At 38.0% G+C, this 23485-nt stretch overlaps 1 protein-coding gene across 3 annotated transcripts in view; it reads right to left on the bottom strand.

Moving 5' to 3' along the window:
• Nucleotides 1-23485, bottom strand: part of NSUN7 (NOP2/Sun RNA methyltransferase family member 7) — a 43786-nt gene that overhangs the window by 2419 nt on the left and 17882 nt on the right. For all 3 annotated transcript variants that reach the window (XM_088836300.1, XM_055435291.2, XM_088836301.1), the window contains exons 5-10: nt 16609-16761; nt 16085-16268; nt 13475-13685; nt 9257-9400; nt 6525-6626; nt 4144-4261 (exon numbers count right to left, since the gene is read on the bottom strand). In XM_088836300.1, coding sequence (XP_088692426.1) covers nt 4144-4261; nt 6525-6626; nt 9257-9400; nt 13475-13685; nt 16085-16268; nt 16609-16761 — 912 coding nt within the window. The remainder of the gene's footprint in view (nt 1-4143; nt 4262-6524; nt 6627-9256; nt 9401-13474; nt 13686-16084; nt 16269-16608; nt 16762-23485) is intronic.

Here is a 23485-nt window from a genome sequence, read left to right as displayed (position 1 = left end):
CAAGATTATCCTTTAGAACAGAAGAGATAAAGAATTTCTCAGACAAGCAAAAACTAAAAGAATGCAATAATACTAAACCTAACCTAAAAGTAATATTGAAAGGTCTTCTCTAAATAGAATAGGAGCAAGAATTTATAAAAAAGAAAAAAGAGAGAGAAAATCATAAATGGAAAGTAAGTCACATAAGCCAGCAGAAGGATAAACATGAAGATGTAAAAGAGACATCAAAATCATAAAATGTTGGGGAGGAGAGTAAGAAAATGTATTTTTTTTTTAGATTGTGTTTGAGCCTGTATTACTATCAGTCTAAAGCAAGTTGATAAACACACTTGAAAAACAGAATAACCACAAGTCAAAAACATACAACAGATTTACAAAAGCCAAAAGAAAAGAACATAAACATAAAAGGAAATCATCAAATCACAAAAAGAAAAAAGGAAAAATTAACAAAGAAGAAATACAGAATCAACTGGAAAACAAGGTTTAAAATGGTAATAAATATATATCAATAATTACCTTCAATGTCAATGGACTAATTGCTCCAAACAAAAGACAGAGTGGCAGACGGGATTTTTTTTTAAAAAAGAGCCTACAATATGCTGCCTTCAAGAGCCCCACTTTAGGACAGACAACACACAGATTCAAAATGAGGGGATGGAAAAAGATTTAAGGCAAACAAATGACAAGTGGGGGTTGCAATAACCAAATAAGACAAAATAAACTTGAAAACAAAGGCCAAAAAGAGATATATAATAATAAAAGAATCAATATAAGAAGAGGTTTTTACACTCATCAACATACATGCACCTAATATCATTGTTGTTCAGTTGCTAAGTTGTATCCAACTCTTTTGTGACCCCCCATGGCCTGTAGCCCACCGTGCTCCTCTGTCCATGAGGTTTCCAAGGCAAGAATACTGGAGTGGGTTGCCATTTTCTTCTCCAAGGGATCTTCCTGACCCAGGGATTAAACCCACATATCCTGCATTGGCAGGCGGATTCTTTACTAAGCCACCAGGGAAGCCCTGCACATAATATAGGAGCACCCAAATATTTAAAACAAATACTAATAGACATAAAAGGAGAAATTGATGAGAATACAATAATAGTAGGAGATTTAACACCCCACTCAAATCAGTAGACATATCTTCTGGACAGAAAATCAATAAGGTAACAGATCCTAAATGATAAAAGAACAGTTAAGAATGCACAGCCAACATTCTCCAGGGATGATCACATACTGGGGCACAAAACCAGTCTCAATGAATTTAAGAGTATAGAAATTATCTCAAGCATCTTTTCTGACCATAATGGCATGAAGCTAGAAATCAATCACAGAAAAAGAAATGAGAAAAAAAATGACCACATGGAGACAAAACATGTTATCTTAAAAATCAATGGTTGAATGATGAAATAAGAGGAAATTTTAAAATATCTTGAGACAAATGACAGTGAAAACACAACAAAATTTACAGGATTCAGCAAAAGCTGTTCTTAGAGGGAAGTTCATAGTGATAAAAGCCTTCCTCAAGAAACAAGAAACGTCTAAAATAACTTAACCTACTACCAAAAAGAATTAGAAAAAGAATAAACAAAACCTAAAATCAGCAGAAGGAAGGAAATAATAAAAATCACAGTGGAAGTAAAATAGAGATGGCGGTTCCTTAAAAAACTAAAAATAGAGCTACCATATAATCCAGCAATTCCACTCCTGGGTATATATCTTGAAAAGATGAAAACTGTAATTCAAAAAGATAATGTACCCCAGTGTTCATAATATCACTATTTACAATAGACAAGACATGGATACAACCCAAGTACCCATCAACAGATAATTGGTTTAAGAAGATGTGATGCTATATACATACATATGTATATGTATACATATATACATATACATACAGATGTATACATATATGCTATATGTGTGTATGCTGCTGCTAAGTCACTTCAGTCGTGTCCGACTCTGTGTGACCCCATAGACGGAAGCCCACCAGGCTCCCCCGTCCCTGGGATTCTCCAGGCAAGAACACTGGAGTGGGTTGCCATTTCCTTCTCCAATGTGTGAAAGTGGAAAGTGAAAAGTGAAAGTGAAGTCGCTCAGCCGTGTCCGACCCCCAGCGACCCCACGGACCGCAGCCTACCAGGCTCCTCCATCCATGGGATTTTCTAGGCAATAGTACTGGAGTGGCTTGCCATTGCCTTCTCCGATATGTGTGTATACATATATACATATACATACTATATATACATATATACATATACATATATAATGGAATATTAGTCATAAAAAGAATGAAATATTCCATTTGCAGCAACATGGGTAGACCTACTAGAGAATATTAGTGAAGTCAGACAGAGAAAGGCAAATACTATATGATATAACTTAAATGTAGAACCTTAATACAAATGAATCTATATACAAAATAGAAAGACTCACAGACAGAAAACAAACTTATGGTTACCAACGGGAAAAGGGAGAGGAGGAAGGGACAAATCAGGAATATGAGAGTAACAGATCTAAACTATAATACATAAAAATAGATAAGCAACAGGATTTACTGTATAGTAAGTAAAGGGAGCTGTATTCAATATCTTGTAACAATGGAAATATATATATAAATATAATGGAAAATAATGTGAAAAAATATATATTTAGTCATATATATACATGTGAGCTTCCCAGGTGATCACATGGTAAAGAATCCGCATGCAATGCAGGAGACCCAGATTTAATCCCTGGGTCTAGTAGAGTCCCTTGGAGAAGAAAATGGCGACCTACTCCAGTATTCTTGCCTGGAGAATTCCATGAACAGAGGAGCAAAGAGTCAGACAGGACTGAGTGACTAAGCATGCATATATATACATAAATATATTTCAGTTATATATAACAGAATGATGTTACTATATATCTGAAATTAATATAATATTGTAAATCAACTATACTTCAACTTAAAAATAAAGAAAAACTCTAATGAAATACAATACATACAGATTTTCCTCTATTTTTGCCATATTACATTCTTAGAAACATCATTCCTGACAGACAAATCAAATCACTCACACTGATGAATTTGGTTACATTGTACAACAATTCTCTTTGCTACTAGATAGTGATTTAGTTTGTGCTGTGTTAAGAAGCTGGCAGAAATAAGATTGGCTGTTAACTACCAACAAGAATTATTAAGTAAGGAAGTAAAGAAAGAAGGGAAATATAGATGTGGTTAACATGTCCACCTGTGAACTGGCAAAGGAAAAACATCACATTAAAAGGAGGGAGCAAACCATATACCTATTAAGATCCTACTATAAGAATTACAGGGACATCCCTGGTGGTCCAGTGGTTAAGAGTCTGCCTTGGAGTGCAGGGGATGCAGGTTCCATCCCTGGTTGGGGAAATAAGATCCCACATGCCTTGGAGCAACTAAGCCCACACCACAACTACTGAGTCCAACACAGCCAAAGAAATAAATAATAATAATAAAAAAGAATTACAAGAAAAGTTCAGAACAAGGGAAATAAGTTAAAAATTGGGGACATTTTAAAATACCTTATTAATTGTCACAGTCTTGAAGAACTGGTGTCATATATTATTAACAGACATACTCCTTATCATGATGTCCAGAGTTTGGATGGAGTATTACAGTTTTTCTTCCCTACCCCTAGTTTAATATATCATTTTACCCAGAAGCTATTATGGTTATTCAGGCTATTTTTATTTCAGTCCTTGTGGGTGTCAAAGGCTGAACAGGTCTAAGAAACATATATTTTCAGATAATAAACATCCAATTTTCTTGCTACTTTCTAAGGTTATTTTATACTTTCCTTTTATTGAAGCATGAATCTAAGACTCAGGATATAAGGTTTGTATTCAATTTACCCAGAAATCAATCAAGTCAAAGCCCAAATGCCTTTAGCCTTATTTGACAATAATAATAACAACAACAAAACAAATCTTTTAGTGTACAATACAATTCACATACCAAGCCACTGCAAAGCTTTTTACAGAATCTACTTTAAAGTTGTAAGAAGTTAGGCTATTTGGTCGTATTAAAGTCTAATAAAAAAGAAATGAAACTTAGAAAATCGTACTTTTTCACTTTTAAAAATATTTAGTTGTTTAGAAGAATTCTTTCTTTCTTACCTATAAGGTTGTACTTTAATCCCGTGATCTTGAAATTCCAGTGCTTTCTTAACAATGGCTTCATTTTCCTCTGGATAAACTGAACATGTGCAGTAAACAATAGCTTGAGCTCTAGTAACTATATTTAAAGAAGATGGAAATCATACAATGACTCCATTAACAATTGTGAACAAATCTCTTGTGTTTTCAGTGGTGGTGTGGTTTAGTCACTAAGTCATGTCCAACTTTTGCGACCTCATTGCAACCTGCCAGGCTCCTCTGTCCATGGAACTCGCTGGGCAAGAATACTGGAGTGGATTGCCATTTCCTCTCCAGGGGATTTTCCTGACCCAGGGATCGAACCTGGGTCTCCTGCGTTGCAGGCAGAGTCTTTACCAACTGAGGTATGAGGGAAGCCCAGATGTCTGTACTAATACCACACGGTTTTGATGGGAATGATATCTATAGATGCTTGCATGGCTCCCCTTTAAAGCATGTATTAGTAATATAGTCTGGCCAACAAATGAAGTAAATATAACTGGATCATATAGAAATTGAAAATCCAATCCATGTGACCAACCTTATTACAAACACAAGCAAAAAAATACTGCAGATTACCACAGCTTGATACTTCCAGCCATTCTTCCAAAAGCCATATCGCGTACCTAGTTAAAAGGACTCTAGAGACAGACTTAGGTGTGAATCCAATTCTGTTATTTACTGATTTATGAACCTGGGAAAGTTACTTAACCTCTCCAGTTCCTCAACTCTAAAGTGAGGTAATATTACTACCAGCAACTCACTCACTTATTCACATTTACCAAGCATGCTAAGCACTGTTCTTACTATTCAGTACATACACACAAAAACCCCTGCCCCAGGGAGCTTATTTTCTATGTTTCATTGACATAAGACATAAACAGGGCTTCCCTGGTGACTCAGTGGTAAAGAATCCACCTGCCAATGCAGGAGACATGGGTTCCATCCCTGGTCCAGGAAAATCTCACATGCCATGGAGCAACTAAGCCCATTAGTCTAACCTGAGCTCTAACGCCCATGGGTTGCAGCTACTGAACCCACAAGCTGCAGCTACTAAACCCATGTGCTGCAACTACTGAAGCCCATGTGCCTAGGCCCCTACTTCACAACAAAAGCGTCGACTGCAATGAGAAGCCTGTGCACCACAATTAGAGAGTAGCTCCTGCTCTCTGCAACTAGAGAAAAGCCTGCACAGCAATGGAGACCCAGCACAGTCAAAAATAATAAATAATTTTGAAAAGACATAAATAAGAAATTTTGGAATTCCCAGCTGGTCCAGTGGTTAGGACACAGCGCTCTCACTGCCAGGGGCCCAGGTTCTTAGTTCCCATTAGGGAACTAAGATCGTGCAAGCTGCGCAGTAAGATCCCCCCACCTAAAACTAAAGCATTAGGAGGTGACAAATGCTACAGAGAAAATCAAAGCAGATATGGAGGATGGTTAGTTTCAAGAGATTATCTTCCAATTTTAAATACAGTAATCATAGAAAGAATTTGTTAAATGTATTATTTATCAGCTCCCTAATCTTCCAACCAACATTGATCACATACTATCGTATTCAAAATAGTATTTATTAATAGCAACAGTTAAAAGGACAGAACTCCTCCGTGTTTTTCTATTTTGCCTTATTTCTACTTCATATATGCTATATCTTTATATATTAAATCATCTATACCCTATACTAACCTTTGAGCCTTTGGAGGTCAGGATTTATCCAAACTCATATTCTTAACAACTGGCTTAATACCTGACCCAGAGTAGACATTTGATAAACATGCACTAAGTTAATATAAGTTAATGTAATTTCTCAGAGACTTCTAGATTTCCATATCTAAGTGTGAAAGGGCATTGGTACTCAAAATCTAAATGGTACTCAAAATCTATGTAGGGATTGAAGCAATAATATAAATGCTTAAATGGCCTTGTTACTCAGACTTTAAGAGATCTAGGCTTTATCTTTAATTCATCTATTTTCTTTTTAGTATTGAGAAAAGTAAGAGTTTGATTAAAGTTTGGATTATAGAAGAGTTGTTAGGGCAGATACAAAACAGAAAAATTACATCAAAAGGCCAAAGAAGAGAAACAGAGAAGATGAAATTATACAATTGATGTACATAATTTCATTTCAGCATTAAGAAGCTGATCATTCTTCTTGCTAACCTATGTTTAAAATGATAGTAAAGCATACATTTTTGAGACTTAGATTGGTAAAAATAAATATTTTGTTATTTTAAGGAACTATGACTAAGGTTTCTGGAAAATCCACTTATGGTTCACACATCATTGCCTGAATATGATAAATGAAGTATTAATGTTTCTAAGATTTACAACATATTTTCAGTTTGTGCTGATAACAAACTTACATTTCATGGCATGTGTTAGCTGTTCATATTGCTGTTGAGCAAGAACATGAAGTTTATCTTCTGATGGGCCTCCTTGAGAGAAATCTTTAAGTAAATCTGTATCTAAAAACAAGTATATGCTTTTAAATATATCACTATTAGATTTTTCATATATTGCTGTGATCACATTATTTAATATTTTAATCATTTTCCCTATTAATGAGAGTTTTCATAGAAAATATTTATTAAAAATACAGTATTATAAAAATGCTGACTTAAAATTTTAAAATCTGAATTGATAATTTTGCTTAGTTTTAATATTACTTTTCCTTTATTCTCTAAATTCTTATCATAGAGTTATCTAACCAGCCAAAATAAGTCATTCAGGCACAAAAGATAGAATGCAGTCAGCCTGAGTATGAATAAAGGGAAAAAAAGATTTATTTTCCAAGGCAGAAACTGATGGGCTACAGTCAGATCTGAGTAAGAAAGAATACAAAAGAATACAGTTAAAAACATTAACTTACTAAAAGAAATCTTGGAAGAAAAACTTCAGGGAAGCAACTGTATGTCTTCATAATAGATTAAAAAACAACGGATCAAGAAATTCTTACAGTAATTTTTAAAATTTCTAAAACTATTTTTAACATATTTCCTGATAACATTAACTAAGATATATTGACTACTACTTTATATAGATTATTTTATTCAACAACCCCTTGAAGCATTATTATCCCCCTTAACACTGAGAAAATTGTTGAAGCATACATTAAATAACTTGTCTAAGGTCAAAATATTGCAGTTTCAGCTTTAGCATCAGTCCCTTCAATGAACATCCAGGATTGATCTCCCTTAGAATGGACTGGTTGGATCTCCTTGCGGTATAAGGGACTCTCAAGAGTCTTCTCCAACACCACAGTTCAAAAGCATCCATTCTTCGGCGATCAGCCTTCACAGTCCAACTCTCACATCCATACATGACCACGGGAAAAACCATAGCCTTGACTAGACGGACCTTTGTTGGCAAAGTAATGTCTCTGCTTTTTAATATACTATCTAGGTTGGTCATAACTTTCCTTCCAAGGAGTAAGCGTCTTTTAATTTCATGGCTGCAATCAGCATCCGCAGTGATTTTGGAGCCCAAAAAAATAAAGTCTGACACCATTTCCACTGTTTCCCCATCTATTTCCCATGAAATGATGGGACCAGATGCCATGATCTTTGTTTTCTGAATGTTGAGCTTCAAGCCAACCTTTTCACTCTCCTCTTTCACTTTCATCAAGAGGCTTCTTAGTTCCTCTTCACTTTCTGCCATAAGGGTGGTGTCATCTGCATATCTGAGGTTATTGATTTTTCTCCTGGAAATCTTGATTCCAGCTTGTGCTTCTTCCAGTCCAGTGTTCCTCATGATGTACTCTGCATATAAGTTAAATAAGCAAGGTGACAATATACAACCTTGACGTACTCCTTTTCCTATTTGGAACCAGTCTGTGTTCCATGTCCAGTTCTAACTGTTGCTTCCTGACCTGCATACAGGTTTCTCAAGAGGCAGGTCAGGTGGTCTGGTATTCCCATCTCTTTCAGAATTTTCCACAGTTTATTGTGATCCACACAGTCAAAGGCTTTGGTATAGTCAATGAAGCAGAAATAGATGTTTTTCTGGAACTCTCTTGCTTTCTCCATGATCCAGCGGATGTTGGCTATTTCATCTCTGGTTCCTCTGACTTTTCTAAAACCTGCTTGAGCATCTGGAACTTCACGGTTCACATATTGCTGAAGCCTGGCTTGGAGAATTTTGAGCATGACTTTACTAGCGTGTGAGATGAGTGCAATTGTGCGGTAGTTTGAGCATTCTTTGGCATTGCCTTTCTTTGGGATTGGAATGAAGACTGACCTTTTCCAGTCCTGTGGCCACTGCTGAGTTTTCCAAATTTGCTGGCATACTGAGTGCAGCACTTTCACAGCATCATCTTTCAGGATCTGAAATAGCTCAACTGGAATTCCATCACCTCCACTAGCTTTGTTCGTAGTGATGCTTTCTAAGGCCCACTTGACTTCACATTCCAAGATGTCTGGCTCTAGGTCAGTGATCACGCCATCGTAATTATCTTGGTCGTGAAGATCTTTTTTGTACAGTTCTTCTGTGTATTCTTGCCACCTCTTCTTAATATCTTCTCCTTCTGTTAGGTCCATACCATTTCTGTCCTTTATCGAGCCCATCTTTGCATGAAATGTTCCCTTGGTATCTCTAATTTTCTTGAAGAGGTCTCTTGTTTTTCCTATTCTGTTGTTTTCCTCTATTTCTTTGCATTGATCACTGAGGAAGGCTTTCTTATCTCTCCTTGCTATTCTTTGGAACTCTGCATTTAGATGCTTATATCTTTCCTTATCTCCTTTGCTTTTCGCTTCTCTTCTTTTCACAGCTATTTGTAAGGCCTCCTCAGGCAGCCATTTTGCTTTTTAAAGCATTTCTTTTCCATGGGGATGGTCTTGGTCTAATTGCCTACATCTCTCTAATTACTAAATATTTTGAATATCCCCCTTGTCCATATTTCACAGAACTGGTGTAAAGATTAAATGATATAATGGTTGTAAAATACTTGCTACATAAGTGCCTCATATATATATGGTAGCTATTCATTGATCAGATATATCTATCATTTTAATGATTTTAAATAATGATTTTAAGTAACTTCATTTAAAAAATCTCAACAAATTTAAATAATTTAGAAATTAAAAATTAAAGCAAGTACCTTCATGCTCATTTAAAATAAATTCTACTGGATTACTAACACCCAGTCCTGAACAACGAGGTAGCAGCAGAATCACTTTAACTTTCTGTAATCGATGATCCTTTAATTCAAGATTCATAAATGTCTCATGAAGTATCTCAATATCTGGGAGAAAAAACACAGAAAATGTATGCAAAATATTAATTAAAAAATCTTAATGCAGTATGTAGTTATATCTATTTATCACTATTCATTTTTAAATCCTCAACCACACAAAATGTCATTTTAATGCAGCCAGAAAAAGAGGATTATTTTCTGATAACACCCTTAAGTTAACACATGAATTCTCTTAATAGAGTCCTTCCTCCTTCACTTGAATGATTTTGAATGTTAAATACCTTCTACATAAAATATAATTTAAATTTTTCCATCCTGAACCTCAGATCCATTTAAAGCAGTATGGTATAGTGGACTTCCCTGGTGGCTCAGTGGTAAAGAATCCACCTGCATTGCAGGGGTCACAGAAGACGCAGGTTCCATCCCTGGGTCAGGGAGATCCCCGGAGGAGGGCCTGACAACCCATTCCAATATTCTTGCCTGGAGAATCCCATGGGCAGAAGACACTGCTGGGCTAGAGTCCATAGAGTCACAGAGTCAGACACAAGTGAAGCAACTTAAAATGCACACCCAGTGTAGTAGAGGGAACAGGGTTTTAGAGGCAGAAATACCCAAGTTTGACTCCTAAATTCACTATTTACTGTATCTGTGTGACAAGTCTCTATTTCCTTATTTGTAAAATGGGATATTATTGTCCAAACCTCATTTAATTGAAGTGAAGATTGAGATAAAGTAGTTAGGCTGAGCATTGTACCTAGTATACAATAAATGCTCAGTACTGGTTACTTCCCTTTCCCATTTTTTTAAATCCCCTTTTATATTCTATTTTCCCTGGAAAATTTTTATTAGCATTTTAAAATTTTCACTTAGGCACAGTCTAAAGGTCCTTCAGTTCAGTTCAGTTCAGTCGCTCAGTCGTGTCCGACTCTCTGCGACCCCATGAATCACAGCACACCAGGCCTCCCTGTCCATCACCAACTCCCGGAGTTCACTCAAACCCATGTCCATCGAGTCGGTGATGCCATCCAGCCATCTCATTCTCTGTCGTCCCCTTCTCCTCCTGCCCCCAATCCCAACCAGCATCAGAGTCTTTTCCAGTGAGGGACCCTATAATTTAGGACAGTCTTCCTTCCCTCAGGTTGTAACTGTCTGTGACCCTATATTAGGGCAACCCCTCCAGTCCTACAATGGCTCTCATTCTCCTCATCGAGGAGTCACTCTTGAAATTGCAATACCCTACCCCTTTCTCTTGTCTGATCAATCTTCTTTCTATTATGTCTCTTTTGAAAAAAAAATTTTTAATCAAGTGCACCTTTCTCTTTTTTCCCTCTATTTTTAACTCTTCATTGCAAAAGTTCAAACATTATGTCAAAAAAACCCATAATATATAGTGAATTTTCAAATGTTCATTATATTGCTTCAACAGTGAAACATTCATGCCCAATCATGTTTCATCTGTATCTGCACACACTTCCACCCGCCCATATTATTTTGAAACTATGAAATATTTCACCATTTATGTAAAAGATAAGAACTTCTTTAAAAATATAGCCCCATACATTTTAAAAAGTAATTCCTTATTGTCATCAAATTATAATAGCATCCAATCATGGCTCAAATTTTCCAAGTTTCACACATCAAAATTTTTTAGTTTGTTTAAATCAGGAGTTACATAGGTACACACATTGCAATGAGTCAATGTCTTAAATTTTTTTGTTGGCAGGTACCCTTCCCACTTTTTCTTAGCATTTATTTCTTAATGTAACATGGTTACTTGTACTACTAGTTTCCCAGAGCCTGGATTTTGTTCATTGCTTTCCTAGAGAGTAGTTTAACATATTCTTGTCTTCTGTACTTCCTGAAAATTAGTAGTTGGATCTTTAGAGCTTAATTTAGGTTCGAGTTCTTTTTTTTCTTGGAAGGTGGAGGGCACAAAACTAATTCACAAGTGGTGTCATATTCATTCATTAAATTGCCTTTATGGTATGAGCAAAGGTGCTGCAAATAGTCATATTCTAATTCCGTCTTCTTTTTTTCATTTATCAGTTGGAATGCTTCTAAAATAAGACACTTCCATTCCTCTACTTCTTGGTTACCCAGTGGTTCCTATTCTCTCTACTTAACTAGGTAAAAACTCATAGGGGTAATAAAACCGGAAGTGAAATGCTGGATCATAAGGCATGTATATTTTCAATTTTGGTGATCAATGCTAGTTTTCCAAAGTCACTGTACAAATTTATAATCCAACTAGTAGTGCTTGAGCATTCCTAATGTTCCATAACTTGCCAGCACATGGTATGACCATCTTTGAAGAATGAAGGTTTTCATTTAGATGAAGTTCAATTTATCTTTTCTTTTGTTGTGCTTTTGATGTTTAAACAACCACTGCCAAATTCAAGGTCTGAAAGTTTTACCCTTGTGTTTTCTTCTAAAAGTTTTATAGTTTTCACTTCAGTTCAGTCACTCAGTCGTGTCTGATTCTTTGCGACCCCATGAATCACAGCACAAGGCCTCCCTGTCCATCACCAACTCCCGGAGTTCACTCAAACCCATCTCCATCGAGTCAGTGATACCATCCAGCCATCTCATTCTCTGCCATTCCCATCTCCTCCTGCCCCCAACCCCTCCTGGCATCAGAGTCTTTTCCAGTGAGTCAACTCGTCGCATGAGGTGGCCAAAGTATTGCAGTTTCAGCTTTAGCATCAGTCCTTCCAATGAACACCCAGGATCGATCTCCTTTAGAAAGGACTGGTTGGATCTCCTTGCAGTCCAAGGGACTCTCAAGAGTCTTCTCCAGCACCACACTTCAAAAGCATCAATTCTTCGGCGATCAGCTTTCTTCACAGTCCAACTCTCACATCCATACATGACCACGGGAAAAACCATTGCCTTGACTAGACAGACCTTGGTTGGCAAAGTAATGTCTCTGCTTTTTAATATGCTATCTAGGTTGGTCATAACTTGCCTTCCAAGGAGCAAGCGTCTTTTAATTTCATGGCTGCAATCAGCATCTGCAGTGATTTTAGTGCCCAAAAACATAAAGCCTGACACCGTTTCCACTGTTTCCCCATCTATTTCCCATGAAGTGATGGGATCAGATGCCATGATCTTTGTTTTCTGAATGTTGAGCTTCAAGCCAACCTTTTCACTCTCCTCTTTCACTTTCATCAAGAGGCTTCTTAGTTCCTCTTCACTTTCTGCCATAAGGGTGGTGTCATCTGCATATCTCAGGTTATTGATTTTTCTCCTGGCAATCTTGATTCCAGCTTGTGCTTCTTCCAGCCCAGCGTTCCTCATGATGTACTCTGCATATAAATTAAATAAGCAGGGTGACAATATACAACCTTGATGTACTTCTTTTCCTTACCTCTTATAAATAGGTTTTTTACCCAGTTTATGTGTATGATATGAAGTTTGAGCATTCTTTGGCATTGCCTTTCTTTGGGATTGGGATGAAGACTGACCTTTTCCAGTCCTGTGGCAATCTTACATCACCTTAATTCAACTGGAAACTGAGATGACTGGAATTTGGGCTTTAGTTCATCAAAGGACTGATCACTACCCAGAGTGTACTTCTATGCTCCAATGAAATCTTGGGAATTTACAGTCTACCTCTCCATGTTAAGCCCTGAATTCTACTTATTGTCTCTGTGACCCTGTGAATCTGTCAAAAGATTAGTTTTCCAGCTCCACTGAACCAATAATAAAATGTTACCTTTTGTCACAGTTTGATCCAATGGAAACATTTTTTAAAATAAGAAGTCTAAGGACTTAGAATCTGGTCTTAGATATTAGCTTTGTCCCTTAAGTGCTCCTGTGATTGTGTTCTTATGTATTAAGAGATGACAATTTCTACCACTTACTTTAATTATTGTTTGAACCTCAAATTATGTAGTAGCTGAATGTTAAGCAATATACCAAAGTGCCAATACATTCATTAATTTAAACTGAAGTTGTTTAACCAATATTAAGCAACAGTAGTCTGATATAATATAGTGGGGATTTTAGGAGTATATTTCATATACAGAGTTTTGCATTACAAAAAAATAACAAATTCAAATATTTTTAACATTTCTAAGTCTTACAGAACATAACACCAAGCAAATAAATATTTGTACATACTTTTACATCCCATTTTTGTGAAAAGGTTCTTCAGGTCAGGATCCTTAGCTTGTGATTGTACTCCACACACAAATATTTTTGAGGTATAATTACTTGTTAAGACTGACATATGGGCAACTGTGTACCAAGAACCTGTATTGACCATCAGGATATCATCATCCATATTTAATAAAGCCTTTACAGAATGGACAGCGAGACTTCGAGATTTGTCCTACAAGATAAGAATACGATTAGAATTTTAAAGGATTTAGGTAAAACAAGGTATTGGCGGAAATCTTGAGGTTACCTAACCCATTTTGAGTTTAAAACACCTTAAATATATGTTAAAATATAAAGTTAGCAGTTTATAAGCTTTATAAATTTATATTTATATATGTTTATATTTATAAAGTTAACAAACAAAATTGGTTTAGCTTAAATTATGACTGTTATCATTTAACTGTTATATAGTGATGCAACAACAGACTGGTTCCAAATCCGAAAAGGAGTACGTCAAGGCTGTATATTGTCATCCTGCTTATTTAACTTATATGCAGAGTACATCATGAGAAATGCCAGGCTGGATGAAGCACAAACTAGAATCAAGATTGCTGGGAGAAATATCAATAACCTCAGATATGCAGATAACACCACCCTTATGGCAGAAAGCGAAGAACTAAAGAGCCTCTTGATGAAAGTGAAAGAGGAGAGAGAAAAAGTTGGCTTAAAGCTCAACATTCAGAAAACTAAGATCATGGCATCTTGTCCCATTACTTCAAGGCAAATAGATGGGAAAACAATGGAAACTGACAGACTTTATTTCTGGGGGCTCCAAAATCACTGCAGATGGTGACTGCAGCCATGAAATTAAAAGATGCTTGCTCCTTGGAAGAAAGCTATGACCAACCTAGACAGCATATTAAAAAGCAGAGACATTACTTTACCAACAAAGGTCCATCTAGTCAAAGCTATGGTTTTTCCAGTAGTCATGTATGGATGTGAGAGTTGGACTACAAAGAAAGCTGAGCACAGAAGAATTGATGCTTTTGAACTGTGGTGTTGAAGAAGACTCTTGAGAGTCCCCTGGACTGCAAGGAGATCCAACCAGTCCATCCTAAAGGAAATCAGTCCTGAATATTCATTGGAAGGACTGATGCTGAAACTCCAATATTTTGGCCACCTAATGTGAAGAACTGACTCATTGGAAAACACCCTGATGCTGGGAAAGATCGAAGGCAGGAGAAGGGGATGACAGAAGATGAGATGGTTGGATGGCATCACTGATGCAATGGACATGAGTTTGAGTAGGCTCTGGGAGCTGGTGATGGACAGGGAACCCTGGCATGCTGCAGTCCATGAGGTCACAAAGAGTCAGCCACAACTAAGCAACTGAACTGAACTGATAGTGATAAGGCAAAGACAAACCCCCCAAATGTGATTAACAGATTACTGATGTCCTGCCTTGCTGCTGCTGCTGTGTCACTTCAGTGGTGTCCGACTCTGTGTGACCCCATAGATGGAAGCCCACCAGGCTCCCCCGTCCCTGGGACTCTCCAGGCAAGAACACTGGACTGGGTTGCCATTTCTTTCTCCAATGTGTGAAAGTGAAAAGTGAAAGTGAAGTCGCTCAGTCGTGTCCGACCCTCAGCGACCCCACGGACTGCAGCCTACCAGGCTCCTCCGTCCGTGGGATTCTCCAGGCAAGAGTACTGGAGTGGCTTGCCATTGCCCTCTCCGATGTCCTGCCTTAGCTCCCTTAAACTTTCATGAAAATGTACTCATCTGCCACTGCCATTCTTTCTTCCCCATCACTGTTGTCATCTAACTGGCTGCTAGCTCACAGAGATTAAAAGTAAGATGGTTGACAAGTTTAAAAAGGGGGCTAAGCAGATGAGTTTATGCAACTGATCTCAGTGCTCAATAGGATGTCACCATGAGATAAGGCCAAGAGACACTACCCAAGAATGCAGGTACTGTGAAGGGATAAACCTTACAAGATCAAAGTGAGTCTGAAGCAAGAATTGGAATCTAAGGACATAAAAATTAATTTAACTCAATTTCTTGAACCTTTTATTTTTCATTCTAATGAAATACCATTATAACTCACATTCTCTTCTGTATTGATAGCCATTAGACTATCTTACAAATCAAAGCTATAAGACTATAGTAAAGAGATAATGGGAACATATTACACATGAGCTAATGGGAACATATTACACATTGCATTTTCAAATGCAGGATGGCACTAGCATCTCCCCCAGAAATGAAAAGAGAAAACAAAATCACCATGCCTTCTCTTGAATCCTCCCTTGGGAGAGAAAAATATAGCTTTTCAGCTATAGGCAATACAAGTTCCCCCATCTATGGTGTCTTGGAAGGAGAACATGTTCCTTACAATATGCCCACTTCACATGGGGCAAAGATGCCAAAGTACAACAGGAAAACTGATGTAGCAGTATTAATTTTATACTTCTATGTGGAAGTTAGGCCTTATAAACCTCCTTGATAACCTATACAAAATATAATCAATTTCTTAGGTTTTATTTTTAAGTAGAGGAATTCTTTGGGTGAGCAGGATTATTGAGAGAATCACAATATTGAGAACCACAGTGAAAGTAAAAATTTGTTTACCTGAAATATAAGTTTATAATCTTTAAAAAGATCTATATTTAGAAGATCACTTTTAAGATGAGATGGAAAAATTAAGACATCATAGCAATGTTGATCCACAGCAAAGACTTTATTATCAATATGCAATACAGAGTTGACTTTATTATAGCCATTTTTCTTCAAAGTATAATAAACTTCTTCAGGGCTGTAAATACATAATATTAGGTTATAATTACAAATATAATACAAAAAAATGTATTTAATATCAGCATTTTTTCCTACAATAAATAAACGTATCATTGCATATACTGCATCTAATGGAACTTATAATTTAAGCCATCAGTAAGTAAAAAAAAAATTAGAGACAAAAAAGTTAACACATTTATTAAACTACTTTTGGTAATCTGGTGATAAAATCCTGAATGAAACTATAATTCCCACTCACTCCCTCAGATGAGCCTCTCATCCATTAAAAAGGTAATACTTTTATCACATTATTTTGAAAGGCAAGTGACTTGAGTAAAGAATTTGATTAGAACTCTTACCTGATTTTACAAGTATTTATCCAAGCATAAAGTGGCAAGGTGGAGGCCCTTAATTCTTGGTTCCTAACTGTTTCTGGAAGAATGTGGTAAATTGAAAGGGCATCATGTTTGATTCGACATCTTGCCAATGCTGCAGCCAATTTTGTCTTAAAACTAGAGATAGAAAATCCATTCTTGGTAACTACTGCATTGAAGACAAGACTATCAATTTTCCACTTGAAAAATTAACAATTAGATTTAGAATTATAATACTCTGTAATTCTATTTCAAATTTTTGAAGTCTAAAGTTAAAATCTGCCATATTTAAAAGTGGGAATCCCCCCCCAAAATTTTTAAAATGGAAAGCCAATAATTCTGCTTCTTTTTTTTTCCAGGTTTTGCGGTCTCTGTATAGTTGTATATCTTAATTGTTTATAACAACTGCTCGTTGAAAGACAAATTTTATGTAGTAAAGGTGAAGGGCTTAGAGTCAGACAAATTTGAAGTTAAATTCAGGCTCTGTCACTTACTAGCTGTGTGACCTCAGGTATGATGCTGACTCTCACCAGCCTCAGTTTTCTCATCTATAGAATGTGATCAGCTTACCTTGCTATTACTGTGGGGATTAGTATCATGGGGCTTCCCTGGTGGCTTAGCTGGTAAAGAATCCGCCTGCAATGTGGGAGACCTGGGTTCAAACCCTGGACTGGGACAATCCCCTGGAGAAGATCCCACTCCAGTATTCTGGCCTGGAAAATTCCATGGACTGTATAGTCCATGGGGTTGCAAAAAGTTGGACACAATTCAGTGAATTTCACTTAGTACCATGGGTGTCACCAAGCACCATGCCTGGCAGGCACTCACTATAGGTCAGTCTGTGTTATCAGAGATGGCAAGAGTGTAGTGTTGACAAGATTAAGGAGCTTTCATGAATTGGTATCAAGTCCTTCCCAGCTCTGATTATCTCATATCTCATAGTTACAAATAACAGGAAAGAAAAACAAGAACTGGTTAGCATAAAATGAAAACCCAATGATTCTTTTTTAATCTTATGGCCTAAATCACCGGGAGGTATTGCGCACTGACTCTGTCTCCTTGACCATAGCTGATCGGCAGAGGGTGGGCACTTGACCCAAACCAGTCAAGTGAATTTCTGTGTGTAGTAACAGAAAGCCAAGTCAGTCTTTCTGGTTTTTGGTGCTGTACAATATAAAGCTCCTGAGTTGACAGCAGCCAAGTTTCCCATTCTACAAACAGAAAAAGAAGATGTAAGAATGAAGCAAAAGCACACAAAGAAGCAGAGACCAGAGTGGAAGAGAGTCCTGAGGGTATCTGAGTCACAGGATGTAGTTAGTAGAAGCATAACCACATCAACGTCCTTCCTGCAGGTCTCACTGTGCAATTCTTTGGTGAGATACTTTATAATAAAATTTCTCTTTTGCCTAATCTGAGTTGGACTCCTGTCTGGTTGTCAAAAAGGAATCCTACCTAGTACACCATTTTCTCTTAGTTTATTTTTTAAAAGAAATGGGTTTTATTCTTTTTTAGCTTAAAATTATCAGAAATTTTATATACAAAGAATAAATGATTTCAAGGGGTTTTTTGTTTTGTTTTGTCTTTTGTTGGTGGTGGTGGTGGGTTTTGTCTTTGTTTTTTTGCTGTGCCACATGGCTTGTAGGATTTTAGTTCCCCAACCAGGAACTGAACTCAGGCCTTCCATAGTAAAAGCACTGAGTCCTAACCACTAGACCACCAGGGAATTCTCAAAACATCTCAAGTTTTGAAGTGCAATTAGTAACGCCTAACACAAAAGAAATGTGGCTCTCTTTAAATATATTTTCTTAATGCCAAAAGATAATCTTCAGTGAACTGCTTGAATTTCCCATAGAAATAAAAAATCAGACATTATACTGAGAACTGTTTCACAATATTTACTAAGTAAAAAGGGCTGAGTTTCCAAAGAAGGGGTGGAAAGAGTATGAGAGATAAAACCCCATAAACAAGTGTGATTTATCCCCCAAATCCATGAATGTTAAAAATGGTTTTAACATTCACAAATCATTCAAGATAAATAACCTTACCACATTAATAAAATCAAGAAGAAAAATGATCATATCCAAACTCTGATCTCTGTTTTCTTAATTTAGTAAGACTACAGTTTTCTCTAGAGATCCTCCTTCCCGCACTGCATTTGGAAAGTACCTGTAAGCATAAAGCCAGGACTATTCTAGGGCTCACCTCATTTGTTTTCATTTTCTTAAGGATTAAATCTCTGTGCTGCTTTTTGTCTAATGTCTAAAATCCTTGCCTCATATATTTTGTCCATCTAGTTACTTATAGGGGCTTCCCAGGTGGCCACTAGTGGTAAAGAACATGCCTGCCAATCCAGGAGATGTAAGAGATGCGGATTCAACCCCTGGGTCTGGAAGATCCTCTGGAGAAGGAAATGGCAACCCACTCCAGTATTCTTGCCTGGAGAATGTCATGGACAGAGGAGCCTGACAGGTTACAGTCCATAGGGTCACAAAAGTTGGATACAACTGAAGCGACTTAGCACGCACAGTTATTTATAGGAGGAATGAATAAGTTTGATCCAAGACACTCTGTCATGACTATATAACTACATTTTTAAAAGATCACTTTATCTATGGAAGAGATTGTGAAAAAGGAAGAATTACAGGTGGGGAATGAAGAAGCTATCGCAGTAGTCCAAGTGACAGATTATAAATGGCTTGAGTTTGGATAGTAGGAGTGGAAATGGAAACAAGTAGACACATTCAGCATATGGCTTCCAACTGGAGTTACAGAACTTGATGTAATAGGTATGGCAGGGGCACCAGGGAGGGCAGGAAAGAAGAACCAAGGATAATATCTAAGAAGCTGGTGGTGCCTTGAGTGTAACAGGATAGTTTTGGGTGATTTGGGAGGAAGAGCTACTCAGTTTTTCCTCTCCTGTTGCTTCTCCAGTCTTACACTGCCCATTTTCTAATTTCAGTGTCCATTTTCTAGTTTTGCCTCACCAAAGTCCAACAGATTATTTGACAGAATCAGATTCTTGGGCTAGTACGAGGCATGCAGAGAAAGAAAGGAAGAAGCTGTGGTCTCCTTTTATTTAATCCGGTCACACTATTTCAAAGATAGTTGCATTTGTACAAGGAATGAGTTCTTAAAGCCCTTGCATATATCAAAAAGATAGGGCTTCCCTGGTAGCTCAGCAGTAAAGAACCTGCCTGCCAATGCAGGAGCCACAGGTTCATCCTTGATCTGGGAAGATCCCACATGCCACAGAACAACTAAACCCACATACCACAACTGTTGAGCCTGTGCTCAAGAGCTCAAGAACTGCAATTACTGAGCCCATGAGCCACAACTACCGAAGCCTGAGCACCTGAGAGCCTGTGCTCCCCAACAGGAGAAGCCACCACGATAAGCCATCAAAATGAGAAGCCCACGGACGGCAACTAAAGAGTAGCCCACGCAGCAACAAAGACCCAGCACAGCCAAAAATAATACATAAATGAATGATAATAGGTTCATCTTGGATTCTATCCCTAGAGCCATGAACAAACGAAGAAAAAGATACCAGTTGGAATACAGAGTGATAAAACACAAGGATCTCTGGTGGAGACAACAACAAAGATCAAACACAATTTTTATAAGGAGAAAATGATTCTCATTCAGTTTCTTGTTAAATAACCGCTTCTTCTTCTATCACCTCTTAAAATTAGTCTTCATCGTCTTGGTAGAAACATACTAAGGTATACTTCAAGCTTAAAATGATTCTACTTCCCTGGGGACAATACTGCCCAGCCCCAAGGCCCAGATGATCTATAGAGGCCTCCAACATTGGCCTCCAACATTCCCAGTTCAGAATTCTACTCCATTAGCTATGGAGGACTGGCCCAAAGGAATGCACTTGACCCATGAGGAGCCAATTACATTCCCTGAAAGGGGGTAGAATTTAGAATTGGGTATAGAGATAATAAATTAATCTAAGTGAAGAAACTAATATACAAGTGTAACAAGTAAGCTTAAGACCTGGGGTGCAGCAGTAAAGCTTTTTCCTTGTAGACTAGAAACAGAGAAGGCAGATCAGGAGAGAAAAGGAGAACGAAGCAGATATTAAGAGAGAAGCAGAAATAAAAAGATAAAGAGACAAAGAAAATCCCGACATCTTTCCAGTTCCTGATTTCATCCTTTTCCTGAGTCTTTGAATTGCATGAGACATTCCAGGATCTATTTAAGAACATTTTCCATTTTTGCTCATGTTAACTGAAAATAGCTTCTATTACTTGAAAGCTGCGATTCTTGATTAAAACCTTCTAGGTTATCTTTATACACGTATTTTCTTAGCATTATCTTTCTCATTATACATGGATTTTCTCAGTGTTATCCTTATACCAGTATATTACACTACTATTCTCTTCAATTCAACCACTAAATACACACATTTCTCCTATAACATATTATGAATCGAGCATAGCATGAATTGGATATAAAATAATTTACTAATGTGGGAATAAGATCTGTATTATACGAAGCCCGATTGGTTCGGGTAGTTTCTGTTGCACTGACAGGAATGTAACTAGATAACGAACAAAGCTAGTGGTGGTGATGGAATTCCAGTTGAGCTATTTCAAGTCTTGAAAGATGATGCTGTGAAAGTGCTGCACTCAATATGCCAGCAGATTTGGAAAACTCAGCAGTGGCCACAGGACTGGAAGAGGTCAGTCTTCATTCCAATCCCAAAGAAAGGCAATGCCAAAGAATGCTCCAACTACCGCACAATTGCACTCATCTCACACGCTAGTAAAGTCATGCTCAAAATCCTCCAAGCCAGGCTTCAGCAGTATGTAAACCGTGAACTCCCAGATGTTCAAGCAGGTTTTAGAAAAGGCAGAGGCACCAGAGATCAAATTGCCAACATCCGCTGGATCATGGAGAAAGCAAGAGAGTTTCAGAAAAACATCTATTTCTGCTTCATTGACTATGCCAAAGCCTTTGACTGTGTGGATCACAATAAACTGTGGAACATTCTGAAAGAGATGGGAATCCCAGACCACCTGACCTGCCTCTTGAGAAACCTGTATGCAGGTCAGGAAGCAACAGTTAGAACCGGTCATGGAACAACAGACTGGTTCCAAATAGGAAAAGGAGTGCGTCAAGGTTGTATATTGTCACCTTGCTTATTTAACTTATATGCAGAGTACATCATGAGGAACGCTGGGCTGGAAGAAGCACAAGCTGGAATCAAGATTGCTGGGAGAAATATCAATAACCTCAGATATGCAGATGACACTACCCTTATGGCAGAAAGTGAAGAGGAACTCAAAAGCCTCTTGATGAAAGTGAAAGAGGAGAGTGAAAAGGTTGGCTTGAAGCTCAACATTCAGAAAACGAAGATCATGGCATCTGGTCCCATCACTTCATGGGAAATAGATGGAAAAACAGTGGAAACAGTGTCAGACTTTGTTTTTTTGGGCTCCAAAATCACTGCAGATGCTGATTGCAGCCATGAAATTAAAAGACGCTTGCTCCTTGGAAGGAAAGTTATGACCAACCTTGATAGTATATTAAAAAGCAGAGACATTACTTTGCCGACCAAGGTCCGTCTAGTCAAGGCAATGGTTTTTCCCGTGGTCATGTATGGATGTGAGAGTTGGACTGTGAAGAAAGCTGATCGCCGAAGAATCGATGCTTTTGAACTGTGGTGTTGGAGAAGACTCTTGAGAGTCCCTTATACTGCAAGGAGATCCAACCAGTCCATTCTAAAGGAGATCAATCCTGGATGTTCATTGGAGGGACTGATGCTAAAGCTGAAACTCCAATACTTTGGCCACCTCATGAGACGAGTTGACTCACTGGAAAAGACTCTGATGCTGGGAAAGGTTGGGGGCGGGAGGAGAAGGGGACGACGGAGAATGAGATGGCTGGATGGCATCACCGACTCTGTGGACATGAGTTTGAGTGTACTCCGGGAGTTGGTGATGGACAGGGAGGCCTGGCGTGCTGTGATTCATGGGGTCGCGGAGAGTCGGACACGACTGAGCGACTGAACTGAACTGAACTGAACCTCCTCCAGGCAGGAGGTAGCACGGTATGTATTACGAGGAAAAGTAAAAATCTGAGGAATCAGGAACCTTAGATAATAGTATCTTCTGACTCTTCTGGCCTCGTGAGCCATGGTCTTTGCTTGTCCTATTTCCTACCTGCCTTACTAGCATTCTCGGCTAAGAATCTGCTGCTGCTGAAACCACCGTCTGGTCTTTCTTACTTGGTTAGAGCTCTGTGGGTTTCCTGGCCGCTTTAGCCGAACCTCAGCTCTCATTATACACACTAAGTTGAGATTTCCATGAAAATCTCCTTAGTCCTAAAACAAACGGAAACTGAAAGCAGTTCAGGAAAGCTGAAACTCAGAGCTTGTCCCAAAGCACACTGCCCACCACTTTTTCTCCAATGTATCTGCACCCATCCTGGGTACCCATCCTCAGAGGCAGGTTGCCTAGTACTGGTATGGGGGGTGAAGTGGTTGCCCAGGAACCTATATAGTAAACAGGAGCAAGATCCTTGCTTATCTAAGGTACATACATTCAACTGCTTTTGCTTTTCTCCATCCCAAAATTTCTCATGGCTACAACTGACATATTACTATGTCATATCTGTCATCGTCTAGCAAACTTTACCCAAGATTCACTATCTTAAATGGCAGGAACAGTAGCATATAAATGGTTAAATCTTGAGCTCTGAAGTGAAAGTGAAAGTGTTAGTCACTCAGTTGCGTCTGACTCTTTGGGACCCTGTAGACTGTAGCCCACCAGGCTCCTCTGTCCTTGGGATTCTCCAGGCTAGAATACTGGAGTGGATTGCCATTCCATCTTCTCCAGAGGATCTTCCTGAT

This window comes from Moschus berezovskii, chromosome 5 (assembly GCF_049115385.1).
Source record: "Moschus berezovskii isolate FMDL1 chromosome 5, NW_MosBer_1.0, whole genome shotgun sequence".
Taxonomy (NCBI): Eukaryota; Metazoa; Chordata; class Mammalia; order Artiodactyla; family Moschidae; genus Moschus; species Moschus berezovskii.
Note: the sequence above shows the minus strand (reverse complement) of the source record. Positions and strands in the feature narration are given on the sequence as shown.